A 19,210-nucleotide genomic window follows, 5' to 3' on the forward strand; every position below is an offset into this window, starting at 1 on the left:
ATCCTTTAATAATACTCTATTCATGTAAAAAAATTTAATCCGATATCTCAAATTTTCCGAAAGTTACAGCGTGTACAGACATTTCTCAAAAAATTCAAAATTTTATAAAAAATAAACCCTTTCATCGATACTCACCAAATTCAGTAGTAACTATCCTTTAATAATATTTTATCCATCTAAAAAAATTTAACCTGATATCTCAAAATTTGCGAAAGTTACAATGTATACAGACATTTCTAAAAAAATTAAAAATTTTATAAAAAATGAACCTTTTCATCGATTCTCACCAAATTCAATACCAACCATCTTTGAATAATACTCTATCCATGTAAAAAATTTAACCTGATATCTCAAAATTTGCGAAAGTTACAATGTATACAGACATTTCTAAAAAAATTAAAAATTTTATAAAAAATGAACCTTTTCATCGATTCTCACCAAATTCAATACCAACCATCTTTGAATAATACTCTATCCATGTAAAAAAAATTTAACCCGATATCTCAAAAATTGCGGAAGTTAGAAGTTGTACAAATGCAGCAATCAAAAACCTACTTTACAGCATTTATATGTATGATTTGTAGATTATAAACAATTTTAAGAACATTTATCATTTGAATAAAGAACAAATAAAACTCCTATTTATTAAAATAAAATTTAAATTAAAGATTATTATAGATATATATTAAGATACATATATGTGGTAAAACGTGAGTTTCGAAAAGAATAACAAAAAAGAGTTTATCAAATCTGTTTCTCTCTTTCTCCTTTTTCAATTCCAATCACCTCTACACGACACTGCAAACAACAATACTGTTAACGACTGTTACAGAGACATAGATAGACACAGTATTAAGCAGTCGTGTGCCGTCATCGATAGTATCATTATTCCTAATCATTGCAACAAAAATGCTATTGAAGATCTCATACGAAAATTTTTCCTACAGTTGAAAGTCGATGTTGTTGAAGTAAATTCAGACCGTCTATAAAATCACGTGAGACTAATTTGAATTTTATTCCAAAATAATGTGCTCTTTCTCCGCGGTTATTTTTAATAGTTTCTTTTTTTTAATAGTTGGCGCAAATACAACGCAGCTAGTACCTAATCGATATTAAAAGAAGAGAATTTTCGACTAAAATTAAACCAAATAATTTACCAGTTCTAAATTCCTAAATTTTGAAGCTTTGTCAAAGTATTTTAGCTAGTCTTTTAAAATAATTGTTGATTTTTGGCAATAAAAAAAAAAATAAAGAAAGGAAGAAAAAAAGCTATATGCATAAATGTAACACGTATATTAAATTTAATGATTTATCCTTCAATTTACTCGACATAGATATATATTTTTTATACATATATCATAGAATTGGAATTTTGTCACAATGTATACAGGTAATAATACACCACTATTAAAAAATGATTCTTATAATGATAACAATAATATACATATTGTCATATACATAATTTATATTTATATATGTACATATAAATTTTGATAGCTTAGCCATAAATAATTAGTATACTTTGAAAAAGCTGATCCTTCTTGATTTGATAATAAACGTATTTTCCTTACAGCGTTATTTGCGATCATTATCGCTAACATTGTGTGTGCCTTTGATGAATCAATGTTTTATGAAGATATGTCATTCAGCAGCTTGACTAATAAAAATATATTTAATAATCTATCTACAGCGATTGTAACATATGTAGAATTAAAGGATGTATTTAGTCTAAAGAAACCATTATATATAGTATGTAGTAGATGTATTTATATCTTAAATAACTTTCAAGTTGCCTAATTTTTATTTATATTTTGCCGCAGAAACAATTGACAAATTCAAGAAACAAAGTATTTAGTAATATGAGTCTAAAAATATTAACAGTCTTACTTGCAAATGGCGCTGGAAAAGGATTGACAGGAAATGAATTAATGTCTTTTTGGAATATTACTGATAAAATATCTTTAAACAACAAATACCTATCTGAATTTACTTTCTTAAATGTACGATAAAGAATTAAAGAAATATACTATAGTACAAAATTATAATACAAATTATATGTAAATTATATGTTTTAGAATATCAAAAACATCGAATTACATGTAGAAAATGCAATATACGTTCAAAAGTCAGTTGATTTAACAGCAGATTTTTCATCAATATGCATAAATATACTTCATTGTTCGATTTCAAAAGTAGATTTCAGAGATCACATAGAAGTTGCAGAAACCATAAATTCCTGGGTCCAAAAGACAACTAATAATGAAATATTACACGTATTGTCTCCAGGTATATTATATTAATTATTTGACTAACAATTAAATATAAATAAATATTATAATTTATGCAAAGTACATTTTCAACAACAAAATACTTTACAAAATACAGTTAATATTGACAAGGATACAAAAATTATGTTGGTAAACACTGCGTACCTTAATATCGGATTGCCAAACTTAAAAGGAGAAATAGTACAACGCAAATTTCATGTTTCTCCATCAGAATCACATTTTGTCCCAACAATTAAATTTGAAAAGTCGACGTTTAGTTATTTTGAAATACCACATTGGAATACCAAAGTCATTGAAATTCTATTTTTGGTAAATAATTATTATTTATAAGAAAACTTTCAAAAATAAAATATTGAATCAAAAAATAATCTTACGGGATATCAAAAATTAAATATTAAATCAAAATATAATTTTACAGAATAACAAAATTACAATGTTTATATTTTTACCAAATAAAGAGATGGTACCTGGGAACCTGTACTACCTAAATAAAAAGTTTAACTTTAAAGAATTTAAATCAATTAGAGATACATACTCATGTGAGCAAGTTATGGAATTATATTTGCCTAAGTTTACGATTCAATATACTCAAGATATGACACATTTATTTCGTTGGGTAAATATTGTAATTAGCAAAATCTGTTTACAACTGATACGTAAAAAAAATTTTGGATAAATTCTAGAAATTAAAATTAATCACTGCTTGTAGAACGGCATAATTACGATGTTTAAGGATAAGGCGGATTTTACACATCTTTCAAAAATTCCTCTAAAAGTGAGCAATATCGTTCAAAAAGTTTCTGTGAGGATTAACGAAGAAGATTCGATAATTCCAGAAGGTAACTTATATATATCTATGAATAATAGAAAACTTTAGGCGAATACTGTAAGCATTACAAAAATTTTTTAATTACAGTTGTCAATAGAAGAGGAAGAAAATCAGTAGGTCTGCCGCAGGAGTTGGTCGTAGATCGTCCGTTTATGTACGTAATCGAAACAAACGGAAAGATAGGATTTATTGGATCCGTGCGAAAACCAGACTTTTTATTTATGAAAGATGAACTATAAATTCTATTATGAATTATAAATTTTATTACATTTTTATGTTTATTGAAAGTTTATATCACATAATGTATGTAAACTATTTAAAATTTTATCATATTATATATATAAAATTCAAGCATTAATAAATAAATAATCTGTGTATTGAAAATGTACTTGAGACATTTTTTGATCGATTTAATTATTGCTTAAATGTAGCCAAATAAATTTGCATTCATATGCGTTAAATGCAACAAAATAAGTGTATATATGCATATACAATCGAGCAAATATGTATCTAGAATTATATAATGTAAAATGTAAAAGAAAGAGATAGCAAATTACGCACTTTTTATATTTCATGCTTTTTATATTGATTAATCTTTTCGCATAAATATACATTATAAAAAATCTGCAAAATTTAAATATGCTATATATATCTAGCAATTTATAAAAACTATATTAAATATTATTTACTAGAACACTACTAGCGCGCGCTACGCGATGAATTTAAGGTTTTGAGCTGAGTTAAATTGTAGTTCTATAGATTTTATTAAAGGAGAATCACAGTGTTAGTTTCTGAGTTTAATATTCAGTATTTTAGCAATAAGTTTACATTAATTTTAGTTAAATATAAAATAATTATCTCTACTCTCTCTCTATCTCCCTCTTGTATATAATAGCTTTTAATGAGCATCAATGCGCGCTAATGCATCCAATTAAATTTATAAATTAAAAATTAATTAAAAAATATAATTCATAAAAAATTTATTAATAATAAAAAGTTGTATAAATTAAAAGCATAATTTAAAATTTCTTTAAATGCTTGATACTTTTGTTTAAGTTTAAAGAATAAGAAAAAAGTAAATACAATTTATTGTAAACAACTTCTACACTTTATATTTAAAAAAAAAAAACAGAAAAAAAATTATTAAATAAATTAATAATTTGATATAATTATGATTTGTAATAAGTAAATCGAGTTCACATACTATTTTCGCACGTTTTATTGAGTATAACTTTGTGTCACTAGACAAATATTTTTTCAACCATTTTTAGACCCTATTTTGATCTTTATATTCCAATTATACCCCATATCGAGTTTTCCAGATTTAATACTGCACAATCACGCGTATAGAAAGCCGGATGAGTTTGTCGAAAAAAGTGTTAGTGTTAAGTGCAGCTTCATCTGCTATTGATATAGGAATCGAATTATCTGATTACACTGCTTGCATGTAATACTTAAGCCGCAATCATGATAAATGAGCAATTAATAATTTTATTCAAAAATAACTAAGATTTTTTAATATAATTCAACTTTAGATACAGAATTAAATTAAAAGACAGTTTAAGATTTATTTGATATAGTCTCTCTTTTCCCGTAGATTACCAAATCCTTTACCATCGAATATGATACAATAAGTAGCTGGTGTCAAAAGTATATATGAAACTACATTTCGTTTCAAAGACAGAATCACTGTCAATGATATTAATATTTTTATCTTTTGTACTGGTTACAAATATAGCTTTCTTTTTTGAACGAGAATTGTGGTATATACATTGACAATAATTATGTAATGCCGCTTTACAAATATCTCTTCAACATCGAACATCCTTCCATTGTCGATATATTTACGATTGTTGTGCTATTCCCCATATTTCATACGCAGGTATGACAATTTATGTATGATAATTCATAACTACATCTAAGACAACACAATGAGTAATTCTAGACATAATTATCCATACAGTACAGAACATTGCAACAACATTGCTGCAATATATTGTATGGGTTTGTAATTATCATTGTGCGATAATACGCATCATTAAAGTCGCAAATTATCCAATTACAATCCAGGCTTCACCTGAAGAGATAATATATAATATTTTTATATTAAATATTACAAATTACCGATATTCTTATATACTGGGTGTAACTAAACAAACGCATATGGACAACACTATCAGATACAGAACAACAATTATTTATATGAAAGAATTTATATGAAAGAATATATTATTTTAATAATATTCTTTCTTTATCTTTTTTAATGAGTGTTCCCTCACATATATTTAAAATTGTATTATTTAATTTTAATTCCAAGTTACAGTAACACACAAAATGAATTATAAAAATTAAAATATTTGCAAAAATAAGATTTATTAATTGTGTTGTGATTGTTCAATTTCATTAAATTGCACATACTTATACGCGCAATAAATGTTTTCCAAATTTTATTTTTTCAGATGCAATATTTCCTGGTTTTACTAAAGGACCGAACAACTTTATTTACAAAATCTGTGATGTTGGAAGATTTTAAAAACACCAAAAAAGAGACACGCGTATAAGCTGGATTACTAAAATGGGATTACAACGATTCATTGGCGATCGCTGGTCGATTCAATCGATTATCATTATTTTATAAACTCGGTTATAAAGTATAGTCAGTTCAAACATTTGCAAATATTTCGCGTTATAAAATTTTCAGATTTGTTTTTTCTGAAGATGGGCTAAGCATCGAGTTAATTATATCGGAATAAAGTCTTTTACAATTCCATTTCATGAATGCTTGCTAATAATCATATCAAATTTTTTAATATTATAATATTTTAATTCATATTTATTTTTTAATATGTATTTATTTTTTAATTATATTTTTTAATATGTTATCTCAAAACATATACATTTACATTAACAAATTTTTCAAGCATTTTTCATCTATTCAAATTTTGATCCAACATCGAAGACATATGGTATCAATGGGTGTATAAAAAGCTACATCGCGATATTTTAATTATATATTTTATATATGAAATTATTTATTACAAGCTCTCTTTGGTTATTTTCTATCACTGTAAATAAATAATTTATACTTTTATATGAAAAAAAGTATTCATATCTTAAGAAAATATAAACATGCAGCAATCAAAAAACTATTTTACAACATTTATATGTATATGATTTATAGATTATAAACAATTTTAAAAACATTTATCATTTGAATAAACTAATAAAACTTCTGTTTATTAAAATAAAATTTAAATTAAGAAGGTTATATATTAAGGTACATGTGAATTTCGAGGAGAATAAAAAAAAAGTTTATCAACTCTATTTCTCTCTTTCTCCCTTTTCAACTCCAGTCATCCAGTCACCTCTATACGATACCGCAAAAATTCAATACTGCTATAACGACTGACGATATATCGCAAACGACAACACTGCTAATGCTAACGACCGTTACAGAGTCACAGGTAGACACAGTATTAAGCAGTGTGTTGTCATCGATAGTATTATTCCGGATCGCAACAGAATTGAAGATCTTATACGAAAATTTTTCCTAAAGTTGGAAATCAATGTTGTCGAGGTGAGACCGTTTATAAAATCACGTGAGATTAACTGGAATTTTATTTCAAAATAATGTGTTCTTTCCCCGCAGTTATTTTTAATATTTTTTTTAAACAGTTGGCGCTAATACAATGCAGTTAATATTTAATCGATATTAAAAGAAGAGAATTCTCGATTAAAATTGAACCATATAATTTGCCAGTTCTAAACTTTACCTGAATTTTGAAGCTTTATCAAAGTATTTTAGTTAGTCATTTAAAATACTTGTTGATTCTTGGCAAATAGAAAAAATATAGAAAGGAACAGAAGAAGCTATATTCATATATTCATATGTAACACATATAATAAATTTAATAATTTATCCTTCAATTTAGTCAATAGATATATATATATAGAGAGATATATATTTTTTATACATATATCATAGAGTTGGAATTTTGTCACAATGCGTACAGGTAATAGTACCCCATTATTAAAAAATGTTTGTCATAATAATAATAATATACATATAGTTATATACATAATTTATATATATAAATTTTGGTAGCTTAGCCATAAATTATCAGTATATTCTAAAAAAACGCTCCTTCCTAATTTTATAACAAACGTATTCCTCTTACAGCATTATTTGCGATCATCGTCGCTAACATTGTGTGTGCTTTCGATGCATCATTGTTTGAAGATAAGTTATTGAGCAGCATAAATAAAAATATAAATATATTTACTAAACTATCTACAGCGATCGTAACATATGTAGAATTAAAGGATGTATCTAGTCTAAAAGAACCATCGTATATAGTATGTAATAGATGTATTTGTATCTTATTTAAGTTTTGAGTTGCCTAATTTTTTATTTATATTTTGCCGTAGAATCAATTGATATTAAAAAACAAAGCATATAGTAATATAAGTCTAAAAATAATAACGACTTTACTTGCAAATGGCGCTGAAGAAGGATCAACAGAAAATGAATTGATGTCTTATTTGAATATTACTGATAAAGTGTCTTTAAACGATAAATACTTATCTGCATTTGCTTTCTTAAACGTAAGATAAAGAATTAAAAAAATATACTATAGTACAAAATATAGTACAATACGAAAGTATAGTACAAATTATATATGTTTTAGAGTATCAAAGACAACGAATTATATGTAGAAACTGCAATATATGTTCAAAACTCAGTTAATTTAACAGCCGATTTTTCATCACTATGCATAAATAAACTTCATTGTTCAATTTCAAAAGTAGATTTTAGAAATGACTTACAAGTTGTAGAAACTATAAATTTATGGGTCAAAAAGACAACAAATTATGAGATATTTCACATACTTACTCCAGGTATATGGTATAAATTATTTAACTAAATATATTTAATTAAATATATAAGTAAATTATAATTTATGCAAAGTACATTTTCAACAACGAAATACTTTATATGAACAGATACTATTGACGTGGATACAAAAATTATGTTGGTAAATACTGTGTACTTTAATATTGGATGGCTAAACTTGCCAAAAGCAGAAACAGTGGAACGCATATTTCATATTTCTCCATTAAAAATGTATTTTGTTCCAATAATTAAATTTGAAAAATCGATGTTTAGTTATGGTGAAATACCACATTGGAAATGCAAGTTCATTGAAATTCCATCTTTGGTAAATAATTATTATTTATAAGAGAACTTTCAAAAATAAAATATTGAATTAAAAAATAACCTTACAAGATATCAAAAATTAAATATTGAATCGAAATATAATTTTACAGAATGACAAAATCACAATGATTATATTTTTGCCAAATGAAGAGATGGAAATTGGGGACCTGGACTACCTGATAGAAAAATTTAACTTTAAAGCATTTCAATCAGTTAGAACGGCATATACAAACAAACTTGAGCAAGATATAGAATTATATTTACCAAAGTTTACGATTAAATCTATTCAAAATAAGACAAATTTTTTTCGTCGGGTAAGTATTGTAATAAGCAAGATCTGTTTACAACTGATACGTGAGAAAGATTTTGGATCAATTCTTTATTACAAATTAAAACTAATAACTGCTTGTAGAAAAACATAATTACGATGTTTGAAGATAAGGCGGATTTTACACGTCTCTCAAAAATTCCTTTAAAAGTGAGCAATATCGTTGAAAAGGTTTCCGTGAAGATTCGCAATGAAATGTCGGAAACTTCAGAAGGTAACCTATACATATCTGTAAATAATTGAAGATCTTAAATAAATACTGTAAGCATTACAATAAAAACATCTTTACAGTTGTTAAAAGGAGAGAAAGAAAATCGGTAGATCAGCCGCAGGAGTTGATCGTAGATCGTCCGTTTATATATATAATTGAAATAAACGGAAAAATGGAATTTATTGCATCCGTGCGAGCACCAGACTTTATATTTATAAGAGACGAATTATAAATTCTATTACATTTTCTTATGTTTGAAAGTTTATATTATACAATAAAGTATTGCTTAAACTACTTTAAATTTTATGATATTATGTGTATGAAATTCAAACATTAATAAATAAATAATCTGTATTTTGAAAATATGCTTTAGTCATTTTTTGATTTACTTATTGCTTAAAAGTAGCCAAATAAATTTGCACTTATGTACGTTAGATGCAACAAAATAATTAATGTATATGCATATATAATCGAGCAACAATTAATATATATCTATAATTATATAATGTAAAAGAGAGATATTATGGAGAGATATTTTATGTTCGACGTGTTTTATATTAATTGACTTTTTCGCATAAATATACATTATGAAAAATCTGCAAGACATAAATATGCTATATATATCTAGAGATTTATAAAAACAATTTGTGTATTATACATTATTTACTAGAACACTACAAACGCGCGGTACACGATAAATTTAAGGTTTTAGCTGAATTAAATTGTAGTTCTACAGATTTTATTAAAGGAGAATCAGAGTTATTAGTTTCTGAGTTTAATATTCAGTATTTTAACAATGAGAGTTTATATTAATTTTAACTAAATATAAAATAATTATCTCCATTCTTTCTCTATCTTCTTCTTGTATATAATAGCTTTTAATAAGCATCGATGCACACTAGTGCATCCAATTAAATTTATAAATTAAAAAATTAAAAAATATAATTAATAACAAATTTATTGATAATAAAAAGTTATATAAATTGAAAACATAATTTGAAATTGCTTTAAATGCTTGATACTTTTGTCGCAAAAATAAAAAAAAAAGTGAAAGCAATTTATTATAAACATCTTCTACACATTATATGTAAAAATAAGGAAAAAATTATTTAAAAAATTTATTTAAGAAAATTTGTTTTATTTTACATGCGCAACAAGAACCACAATTTAAGAACAAATAGAATTATTACAGATACTTCTGTTCCAGAAAATTTGTACTATAAAAGTTCTTATAATATTATCTTATTCGTACTATAAACATTATTATAAAAGATCATTAGAATAAGATCAAGACATTTAAAATTTCTGTTTGCTGAAAATATATATGAAATTGAGAAGAAATACTATATTAAACAACTTTTTAAATAAAAATAAATAGAAAATTCATATAATTATAGATAAAATTACATGAAAATAAATAATCAAAGTTGTAATTGCAAATAAAACACTAGCAAAAAAATAAATAATAAACAGAGATTATTTTAAAATTTCAGGGACTCCTTCAAGTATACCATCTAGAACGACAAAAAAGAACGCAACAGATAATAGCTCGAATAAAATAAATAAATAAATAGTAAAGAACGTAAAGCACAGAAAAATCCGGATTATAATGCAAATAATAAACAAAACAATACATGATCAAAACAATAAAGAAACGAAAAGAAATAGACACAGTAATAAAGACTCAAGCAGTAATAGCAGTGAAAAACATACCAAAAGAACAATAAAAAAAAAAAGGAGAGCAAAGAAATAGAAATGACAATGCAACGAATGATTACACAACGTGTCTCAACAGAAGAATATTCCGGAAGCATCGAGCAAAATCAGAGCAATGAATTTGCAATTACCACTTCTCAGATTCTTACTGAGAATCAATACAAAAAAAGAAAAATGCGGATCATAATACAAATAATAAGCAAAACGACAAACACACAAAAAACGATGAAATCGATTCTTTTGAAGCTAGGTTATTCAGCAGCAAAACTTCTAAAAATATATTTGCTAATTTATCTACAGCAATTATAACATATATGTTTGACCTCGCGAGCATGTGGTGCGATTATAAATTCTTTTCGTAAAAAAGAATAACATAACAATCATATGATATTTGAACGATTACCTATCTACCGCGTTATCGAATTGCAATAAGCGAATAATATATCATTAGAAATCTGAAGAGTAGCCGCGATGATGTTTTCTCTATCTTTTGTGGTTTTTCGTTTTCCGTTTTCCGTTTTGTGCAAATTCTTGTAAATTATATAAAAAAGATAAAAGCGTTATATAAAAAGACGTAGTTTATTATGAATCTTTGCTATTTTTAACATAATTAATCATCAGTACAATGTACAAATTTAAGTAAAAAATTTTGATATATTTTATTTTTTAATTGAACAAGAATATTTTAATATTCTCATTCTCTCTGTTTTACCTATAGACGACCAATTTTTTTAATATATTATATAATTGTATCGCATATCGTACATATGGATTCTTATTGTCAGTGTCGTTTATTCGCTAAAAGTGCGCTGTATAACCGATGAATCGTGCAGTTAAAGTGTGTCAAATCAAAATCATTCTTATATTTTTTGATATTAGTTCATGCCTTCAAATCTTTAAATAATAACTCAAATATCTGTCAAATCTTTCATTTGAAACATAAAGAAACAACTGATCAAGATTTTTCATTAATCATCATTTTAGAAGAGTAAGTAAAACGTACAAATGGCGAATCAAGAAAAAAAATCAAGGTGTGATCGGTGCTGGCGCGGCTTGTTTATGCACAGTCAGACATTTGGCGAAAAATGCGAAATTCGAAACAACACTCTACAAGCAAAACGAATGAAATAGAAGGTACATGGGTTTTCAAGAAGCAAACCGGCTTCGATGAAAATGGCTTACCGATTCATTCCAGCATGTAACAGAATCTAAGGTTTGCTCTTACATACTTTCCATAAAAATATTTTATTACAAAAGATTCTTTTACATAGTGTAAAAGATGGTTCAAGTATACTTTAATATTATGATGGTCCCAAGCTTCGTAAAAACAACGTGCGCAATGTTACGCGAGAACTTGATATCTCTGCAGTATCAATCCTCGTGTGTCGTTAATCCGCAACTTACTTAGAATTAATGTGACTTGTTGCGCTATTTTCGCCGAAATACGAGACAATGTAACCGTGTCAAAAATAAAAAACAGATTATAATCTGACGCGTATTATTTGCACTATAGAAAATCTAACATATTACCGTAAATTACTCTGCAAATTTTAAATCACTTTTTTTCTTCTTTCAATCGTGGTAAAATACCCGCAAAACATTTTTTGGCATATACACGTCATTTTAGAATATATCGCTCTAGTATAGAGCCAAGTTATTAATCTGTATGAATCGGATTACAAAAAATTAGAATTAAATGTATCTATATAAAATTAAATTATTAATGATTATATAATCAGTGAAAGAATTTATAATCACATACGCAATTAATAATCATTAGTGTGTTTATAAAATAAATTCGTTTAAATCTACGTATATATATATATATCACCACCCGATATGCAGCAGCGGAGTTGACTGCATCGAAGCCTCGTAGATCTATAACAAACAAATACAATACATAATCAATAATCGAAATTATAGCGACGCTCGCAATAATTATAAAATTGTTGTAAAATTATTATTGTACCCTTTGACTTTATATTTCAAACGTACGATAATAAACAGAAATGTGTTTAAATAATTTTATAAATTTTGATTCAAAGCAATTAATTATTAAATAATAAATGCTCACCCCTGGGTTGCTCCGCTGGTGCCCGATGCCTCTCCCAGACCTTCTCCTCCTCTCAGGTTGTCTAGATCGTTAGCTCTCTCTAGATTAATCTGCAAGATATAAATGAGATCCAACTTATAGTAGCGTGTCTAAAATAATAAATATTTCCAAGAATTGTGATTATTGTACGCATTGAGAATTTTATTTTTGATACATGCGCATAGCATACAACAAATATAAAATTATACAATTCTATAATTCTTTTTCTATTTGATACAACTCAAAATTTTCTGATTTAATACAACTAATGAACAAATAAAGAATTCTCACCCCAGGATTGCTCCGATGGCGCCCGATGCCTCTCCCAGACCTCCTCCTCCTCTCAGGTTGATCAGGATTGTCCGTTGTCAGAGTCCGTTGATTTACACGTGCGATATTTTGAACGACACTCCCGCACTAAAACGCGCGAACTTTACTCGGCATTTCCAAATTTCGTGATCGCGAAATATCCCATTTTGCACGAGAATCATACGACGAGCCGACAACTCGGGAATTCAACGTTACCTTCGAGCAAGGGTTAAGCCCAAAACGGAAGAAGATTGATTCGATCGTATGAGATCTACGATAATAAGGTTCACTCGACTCTTGTCCGCGCATGTTCGCATCTCAGGTTGATTTGAATTTGATTAGGTACGATTTCAGTTGAGACACAAGGGTGCTATACCACAGGCGATATCAAAAGGCAGGGCAGACGCTTCGAGAATGAAGATCCCCATTTATTAAGTGCCAACAACATATACAACTTAAAAAATGGGAGGTCAACCTCTCTAGCGAGCGAAAATCGTGCCTAATTAATCCAGTCAACTCTCAATGCGATATATGTATTGCTGACGGTAAAAGAGAAGGGACTCATTAGCGACGATTCCAAGACGATCGAGCCTCCTCCAACCGATCCGAGTCGAACCATTTGTCGAAGCAGAGCGTGACCTCAATCAGCCGATATTTGAGCCTAAGCTCAAAACCGCACAATCCATGTACATACGTACATGAACATACGTACGCGGCCGACATCACCTCGTGCCGCGACACAAGAGGCATGAGAACGTTGCATACGCAACGTGTCTCAATGAGACATCCCACTTAGTCGGCATCGGCGGTACGATATTCTCGTTGACAATTACAAAATTGGGATATTAAGCGATGATGCATCAAACTTCGACGTGCGACACCCTCGCAGTTGAACGCGCGATACATTGCACGATACTCCCCCAATTTGGCACTCGAGACTTTGCACGATGCACCCGCACTTAAACGAACAGTTTGCACGATATTCTAACGTGTCTTAGATTTTTGAATTGCCAGAATCAATCTGTTCAATAGTTTATCACACCAGTTTATCGAGTTCATTATGGTGTGCCAGATACGGATGACGACGCCTTCTTCCACGGCGATGTCTTCTTCGGCGACGACATCTTCATTAGTAGTGACGCTTCATTAATTATTAATTTTCTAGTATTAATAATATTTTTCCTTCCCCCTATTTAAAAACCCCTTTGATGAATATTAATTAAAGTAAATATTGATATTAACGAATTACATTTAATGGAAAAAAAAATTTATATTCTTTTTGTTATGTGCGAACTCGATATCTCTGCTCTATCAACCTTCGTGTGCTGTTAATCCGCAACTTATTTACTTGTTGTGCTATTTTCGCCGAAATACGTAACAGTGTAACCGGACAATCTCAGAAATAAAAAATAAATTATAATTTGACGCGTATAATTTGCACTATAGAAAGTTTAACATATTATTGTAAACTCTTCTGCAAATTTTAAATCACTACCTCTTTTTGTATTTCTTTCAGTCGCGATAAAATATCCGCAAAATATCTTTTAGCACAAACACGTTATTTTATAATATATCGCTCTAACTAGTGTAGAGCCAAATATCAATTCATATGAATCGGATTACAAAAAATTAGAATTAAATGTATATATATAATTAAATTATTAATGTTTATATAATCAATGAAAGAATTTATAATTACACACGCAATTAATGATCATCAGTTTAAAAAATAAATTAGTTTAAATCTACGTATTATAAAATGTTTCCTGTTTATTTTCTAATGAAATATTAATCTAATCTGTTGTAATCCATTCATCCATTTTGAGGTAACGGAACTAACTACAATCTACAGTCTATCTAAAATCCAAATCTACAATCAACTCACTACAAAACCGTTACCTCGTAATAAAACGTAATTCACTCACCATCCGATGCGCAGCAGCGCAGTTGACTGCATCGAAGCTACGTTGATCTGTAACATGCAAATAGGATATAAAGTGTAGCAGCGTCTAAAGTAAGTAATATCTTAAAAAATTATTGTTATACGCATTGAGTTTTATTTTACATGCGTACAATAATAAACAAAAACATAATCATATAATTTTTTAAATTTTGTATTAATACATTTAACAAATTTTGTTTTAATACAACCAATAAATTTTGATTGAGAACACAATTACAATTTAGTATATAAATAATACATTCTCACCCCACATATATCTGTTAATTTTCAAATCTATTACCTTGTAATTAAAATAGAAAACAGTTTAAATCCTTATCGGTGCGATGTGCATCTACTGAGTTATACAGCGTAATATACAGTGTTAATCTGTAAAATATACAAATTTATCTATTAAATCTAATTTAAAACAAGTGTCCAAACTACATTTCAAAATGTAATTACATCATGCATTAAAATTTTCTTTTTATTAAATTGTTTCAAATAATAATAATATATACATAAAAAATAATAAATTATTCACCTTATGGTTATTTCGCCGTCACTTGATACCGCTCCGGGGCTTCTTCTCCTTTTTTATTTCACTATTATCGCTCTTTCGTGATACTCTCTGAAAAAAAAACCAATTAATTACAATTACGCGCACATTAATCATACCCGAATATAATTAATAAGCGGTACTTTTGCACAACATTTTAATGGCAGTGACGCGCTAACCATTGTATTAATACACTACACAATCAAAAATGATTAAAATATGATTTTAATACATGAAAATTATTGTAAGTATATGAGAGTATATCATAAGAGACAATGATTTCCATAAATTATTATCGCTATTTCTATCTACTTAAGTGAATGTAGCACGCAAAATGTTTTCTTCGACAAAAAGCCGTTGTCGCGATATATTTAATCGCTTAATCAAATTAAATAATTGCGCAAGTTGATACTCATTAACCAACACATGCTTGACCATGTTCGACGAGGTATTTTTCGCGATTGCGTCTCGGAAATTAATACGACGCCGCGCCGTTGACTTAATAAGATACTCTGCGATTAATTCCTAAGCAAGCTGTCAATAAGCATAATACTAGACATAATGTAAATTCGATTATAAATACAAGTAGAAGAATAGACTCGTCTCTAAACAAATACTCGGAAGACGGATAGAATAAAAGTATATGGCCGATTATCTTAACCGAAAAGACGCTTGACTTTTTATTCTTATAATTCCCGTCTAATATTATGCCATAAAACTATTAAATATTCTCACAGTCTATTCAAGAAAACGATTCTATTGCGTATAATCGTATCTATTTGGTTCGATTATCTGTTTCTCGGCTTACCTGTGCGGATATTAACGAAGCTCGCAATTTCTGCGTCTGTACCAAGCGCCGTTTCCGCGGGAAAAGAGGAAGAAGCTGGACGTAACGTCCTGAAATCAGCGCCGGAATTCCTTGTCCTGATTGGTCAAGCTTTAAAATAGTAATTCGCGGATATACCGAGCTGTCTCATTAGTGGATATATCGATACGCAATCGAAATTTTTAAAATTAGCCAATCAAGTCGAAGGAGTCGCACGAAAGCTACCGAAAATCGCCGAGCAGTTCTCGAACATTTGACGCGGGAATTTAAATCGTTTAAAGTCTTTATGCAAATGGACGTGATACGAGATATCCACAATTAATATTTTTTCTTCAAAGTAGTGTGAATAGTAGTGTGAAAATGAACATTTATTATATGAACATTGATCATACGCATTTGAATTTTTAACAAAACTTTCAACTATCTCCGGTTGTCTTTAGTATGTATCATGATATGAAGAACATCTCCCTTGTCACGGTTGTCACAAATATTTCTAACAAGAAACAGCTTGAAAATCATGATTCGCGAGGATCGTGCTCACCGAACCATATACGAGAATCTGTGTGTTTTGTTCGCAACAGCAAAGTTGACGAATGCTTGATAAATAGACCAAGCTAGTTTCTAACCTGTTTATTTTGATATTCATACACGTATGTGAATGAAAGCGAATCTTTCTATCCATCTTCACTTTTATTTTAATAATCAGATCTAACAAAAGAATGCATTCTTATCGCATTTTTTCATCTTATTTTTTATTTCTTAATCAAACATTTAAATACTGTTGATATTGTTTTGTATTATTTGTAGTTGGAGAGCGTGGAATATCTCATTATGATAATATATGATAACATAAATTTTATTATTCTATTTAATTTTATCACATGAATATTTCTCAACTAGAGTTCTGTATTTAATACTTTCTTCCAGAAAAAAAAATAGAGAGGAAATGCAGATACAGTAAAAGATTGTTATATGGATTTTTATTTTGATATAGAAATATCTTTTTTCGATTAAATCAGACATGATACTATGCATAATAATATCGATTAGGCAGAAAATAGATGAAAGATCGAAATATCCTTGGATATACTTTAATTTTATTATATGATCTTGCATTAAACACAGGGATTGGTAAATATCTAAATATGGATTTATTCCATAATAGTGTTGTCTCACTATTATATAGTCGTCATATGATTTTATATAAGCAGAAATTTTATTACATAAGAAATTGTTATCGCCATGCGATTGTCAAAGATAAAATTCATAAACTACATTATAAATTTTATTTACGTTGATAGAGATAAATTTGTTTTCAGTTTGTTTATAGAAAAGAAGACAACATGCTCTACTTTTAAAACAGTTTTATATTTTATTATAGCTTTGGATATATTTTTATGACACGATTGAATATAAAATCTCATGATTTTAGACGAGAAAATTATATAAGAAATACATAATTATAATGAAGTACTGATAGAACTTGCATGTGAAAAACACAATGCAAATTAATGACACAAGAATTTGAATTATAAAAATGTATACAAAAGAGATAATAGTGTAAAAAATTATGCTATACAATTTATTGTACATCAAAGAATATAAACTTATAACTTTAATATATTCATAATTTTTATGCCATATATAAAGTTATCAATATTAATNTTAATAATTTAATAACATACATATATATAATTCTTAATGTCAAAATAAATTAAAAATATTAAAAACAATTGCATAAAAATAATAATAACAACATATGACAAATTATTAGTATAAATATTCAGATATAATAACAAGCATTTCATAGATTTTTCAAACACTAGTATTTTACATATACATATACATTTTGTGTTAGAAAACTTTTTATAAAAAATATTATTTTTGAGTTGAGATGTGATATTGAAAATTATTGTATGTAACACAAATGTGTCTAAAATAAAAAACGTTACACAAAACTTCGATCTCTATTAATATAAATATACATTTGATACAACATTTAGCATTTAAATTTATATATGCGTATAATATTTGTTTATATAATTAAAAAGATTAGAGTTACATTATACGATATATTACTAAAATATTATAATATCCATAATCTTAAAACATGTTTAAAAAGATATATGATATACATAATCTATATCTATATATATTTTTACTTTAGTATAAAACTGACTAATCTTTTTAAAACAAAAAAGTTTATGCTATCTTTTGAATTTACTAATTATATACATAAAACATAGTAATATTATATTAATATTCTACATCTGTCAAACGATATCTCTTATATATTATATCTTTAGAGATAGTGCTACAATTTTTTTAATCAGTTTCGTATTCTACGATAAAGCTTATAAATAAAAGATGAGCTTAAAAAAGTTTCTCTTTATTTTTTAAACATTTATCCAAAAATATAATAGAATCTCGTGATAAAGATTGGATATGTGTATGCATCATAGTTTTTATCATTGATGGATTTAATAAGTTTATAATTCAAGTGATTCATTTGATTATATTCTCTCCTTTATTTTTTTCCATTTTTTATAAAATGGAAACGATTTTTTTGATTCTTGATTTGAGATAAGCATATTTTTATCTTGTAATGGATAAGCGAAATTCGTTTTTTTATTAAAGTTCTCACACATTTATATATCTGAAACAAATTATCATTAATAAAAGTCGTAATTTCTTTTCGCTCTATATAGATGTAAAAAATAAGATGCAATATTTCTTTTATTTCTGATTTTTGCAATATAATTAATTGAGTTCTCACACTCTGAAACAAATTATCATTAATAAAAGTCGTAATTTCTTTTCGCTCTATATAGATGTAAAAAATAAGATGCAATATTTCTAATATTTCTTATTTTTGCAATATAATTAATTGTAAGA

At 27.3% G+C, this 19,210-nt stretch overlaps 2 protein-coding genes and 1 pseudogene across 3 annotated transcripts; all 3 read left to right on the forward strand.

The window, feature by feature from the left end:
• The first annotated feature begins 673 nt into the window (after positions 1 to 673).
• On the forward strand, positions 674 to 3,649 carry LOC115239754 (serine protease inhibitor 3/4-like). Its single transcript, XM_029814457.1, has 9 exons — positions 674 to 995; positions 1,076 to 1,390; positions 1,574 to 1,749; positions 1,821 to 2,000; positions 2,076 to 2,286; positions 2,386 to 2,597; positions 2,707 to 2,904; positions 2,998 to 3,127; positions 3,205 to 3,649. Exons 2-9 carry the CDS (start codon positions 1,381 to 1,383, stop codon positions 3,354 to 3,356), a joined length of 1,269 nt encoding a protein of 422 aa, XP_029670317.1. The 5' UTR covers positions 674 to 995; positions 1,076 to 1,380; the 3' UTR covers positions 3,357 to 3,649.
• Positions 3,650 to 4,288: 639 nt separating this feature from the next.
• On the forward strand, positions 4,289 to 5,870 carry LOC115239746 (annotated as a pseudogene).
• A 688-nt stretch (positions 5,871 to 6,558) lies between these two features.
• LOC115239763 (antitrypsin-like) lies at positions 6,559 to 9,142 on the forward strand. 2 transcript variants are annotated; one of them, XM_029814469.1, is made up of 9 exons: positions 6,559 to 6,694; positions 6,793 to 7,130; positions 7,298 to 7,473; positions 7,546 to 7,722; positions 7,806 to 8,016; positions 8,122 to 8,336; positions 8,446 to 8,649; positions 8,748 to 8,877; positions 8,955 to 9,142. In XM_029814469.1, the coding sequence occupies exons 2-9, from the start codon at positions 7,121 to 7,123 to the stop codon at positions 9,104 to 9,106; spliced, it is 1,275 nt and encodes a 424-aa protein (XP_029670329.1). In that variant the 5' UTR covers positions 6,559 to 6,694; positions 6,793 to 7,120; the 3' UTR covers positions 9,107 to 9,142. The 2 variants fall into 2 exon arrangements, with proteins under 2 accessions (XP_029670329.1, XP_029670330.1); XM_029814470.1 differs by lacking the exon at positions 6,559 to 6,694 and having other exon boundaries at positions 6,767 to 7,130.
• Positions 9,143 to 19,210: the final 10,068 nt, after the last annotated feature.

This window comes from Formica exsecta, unplaced genomic scaffold (assembly GCF_003651465.1).
Source record: "Formica exsecta isolate Colony F162 unplaced genomic scaffold, ASM365146v1 scaffold394, whole genome shotgun sequence".
In the NCBI taxonomy this organism is placed as follows: Eukaryota; Metazoa; Arthropoda; class Insecta; order Hymenoptera; family Formicidae; genus Formica; species Formica exsecta.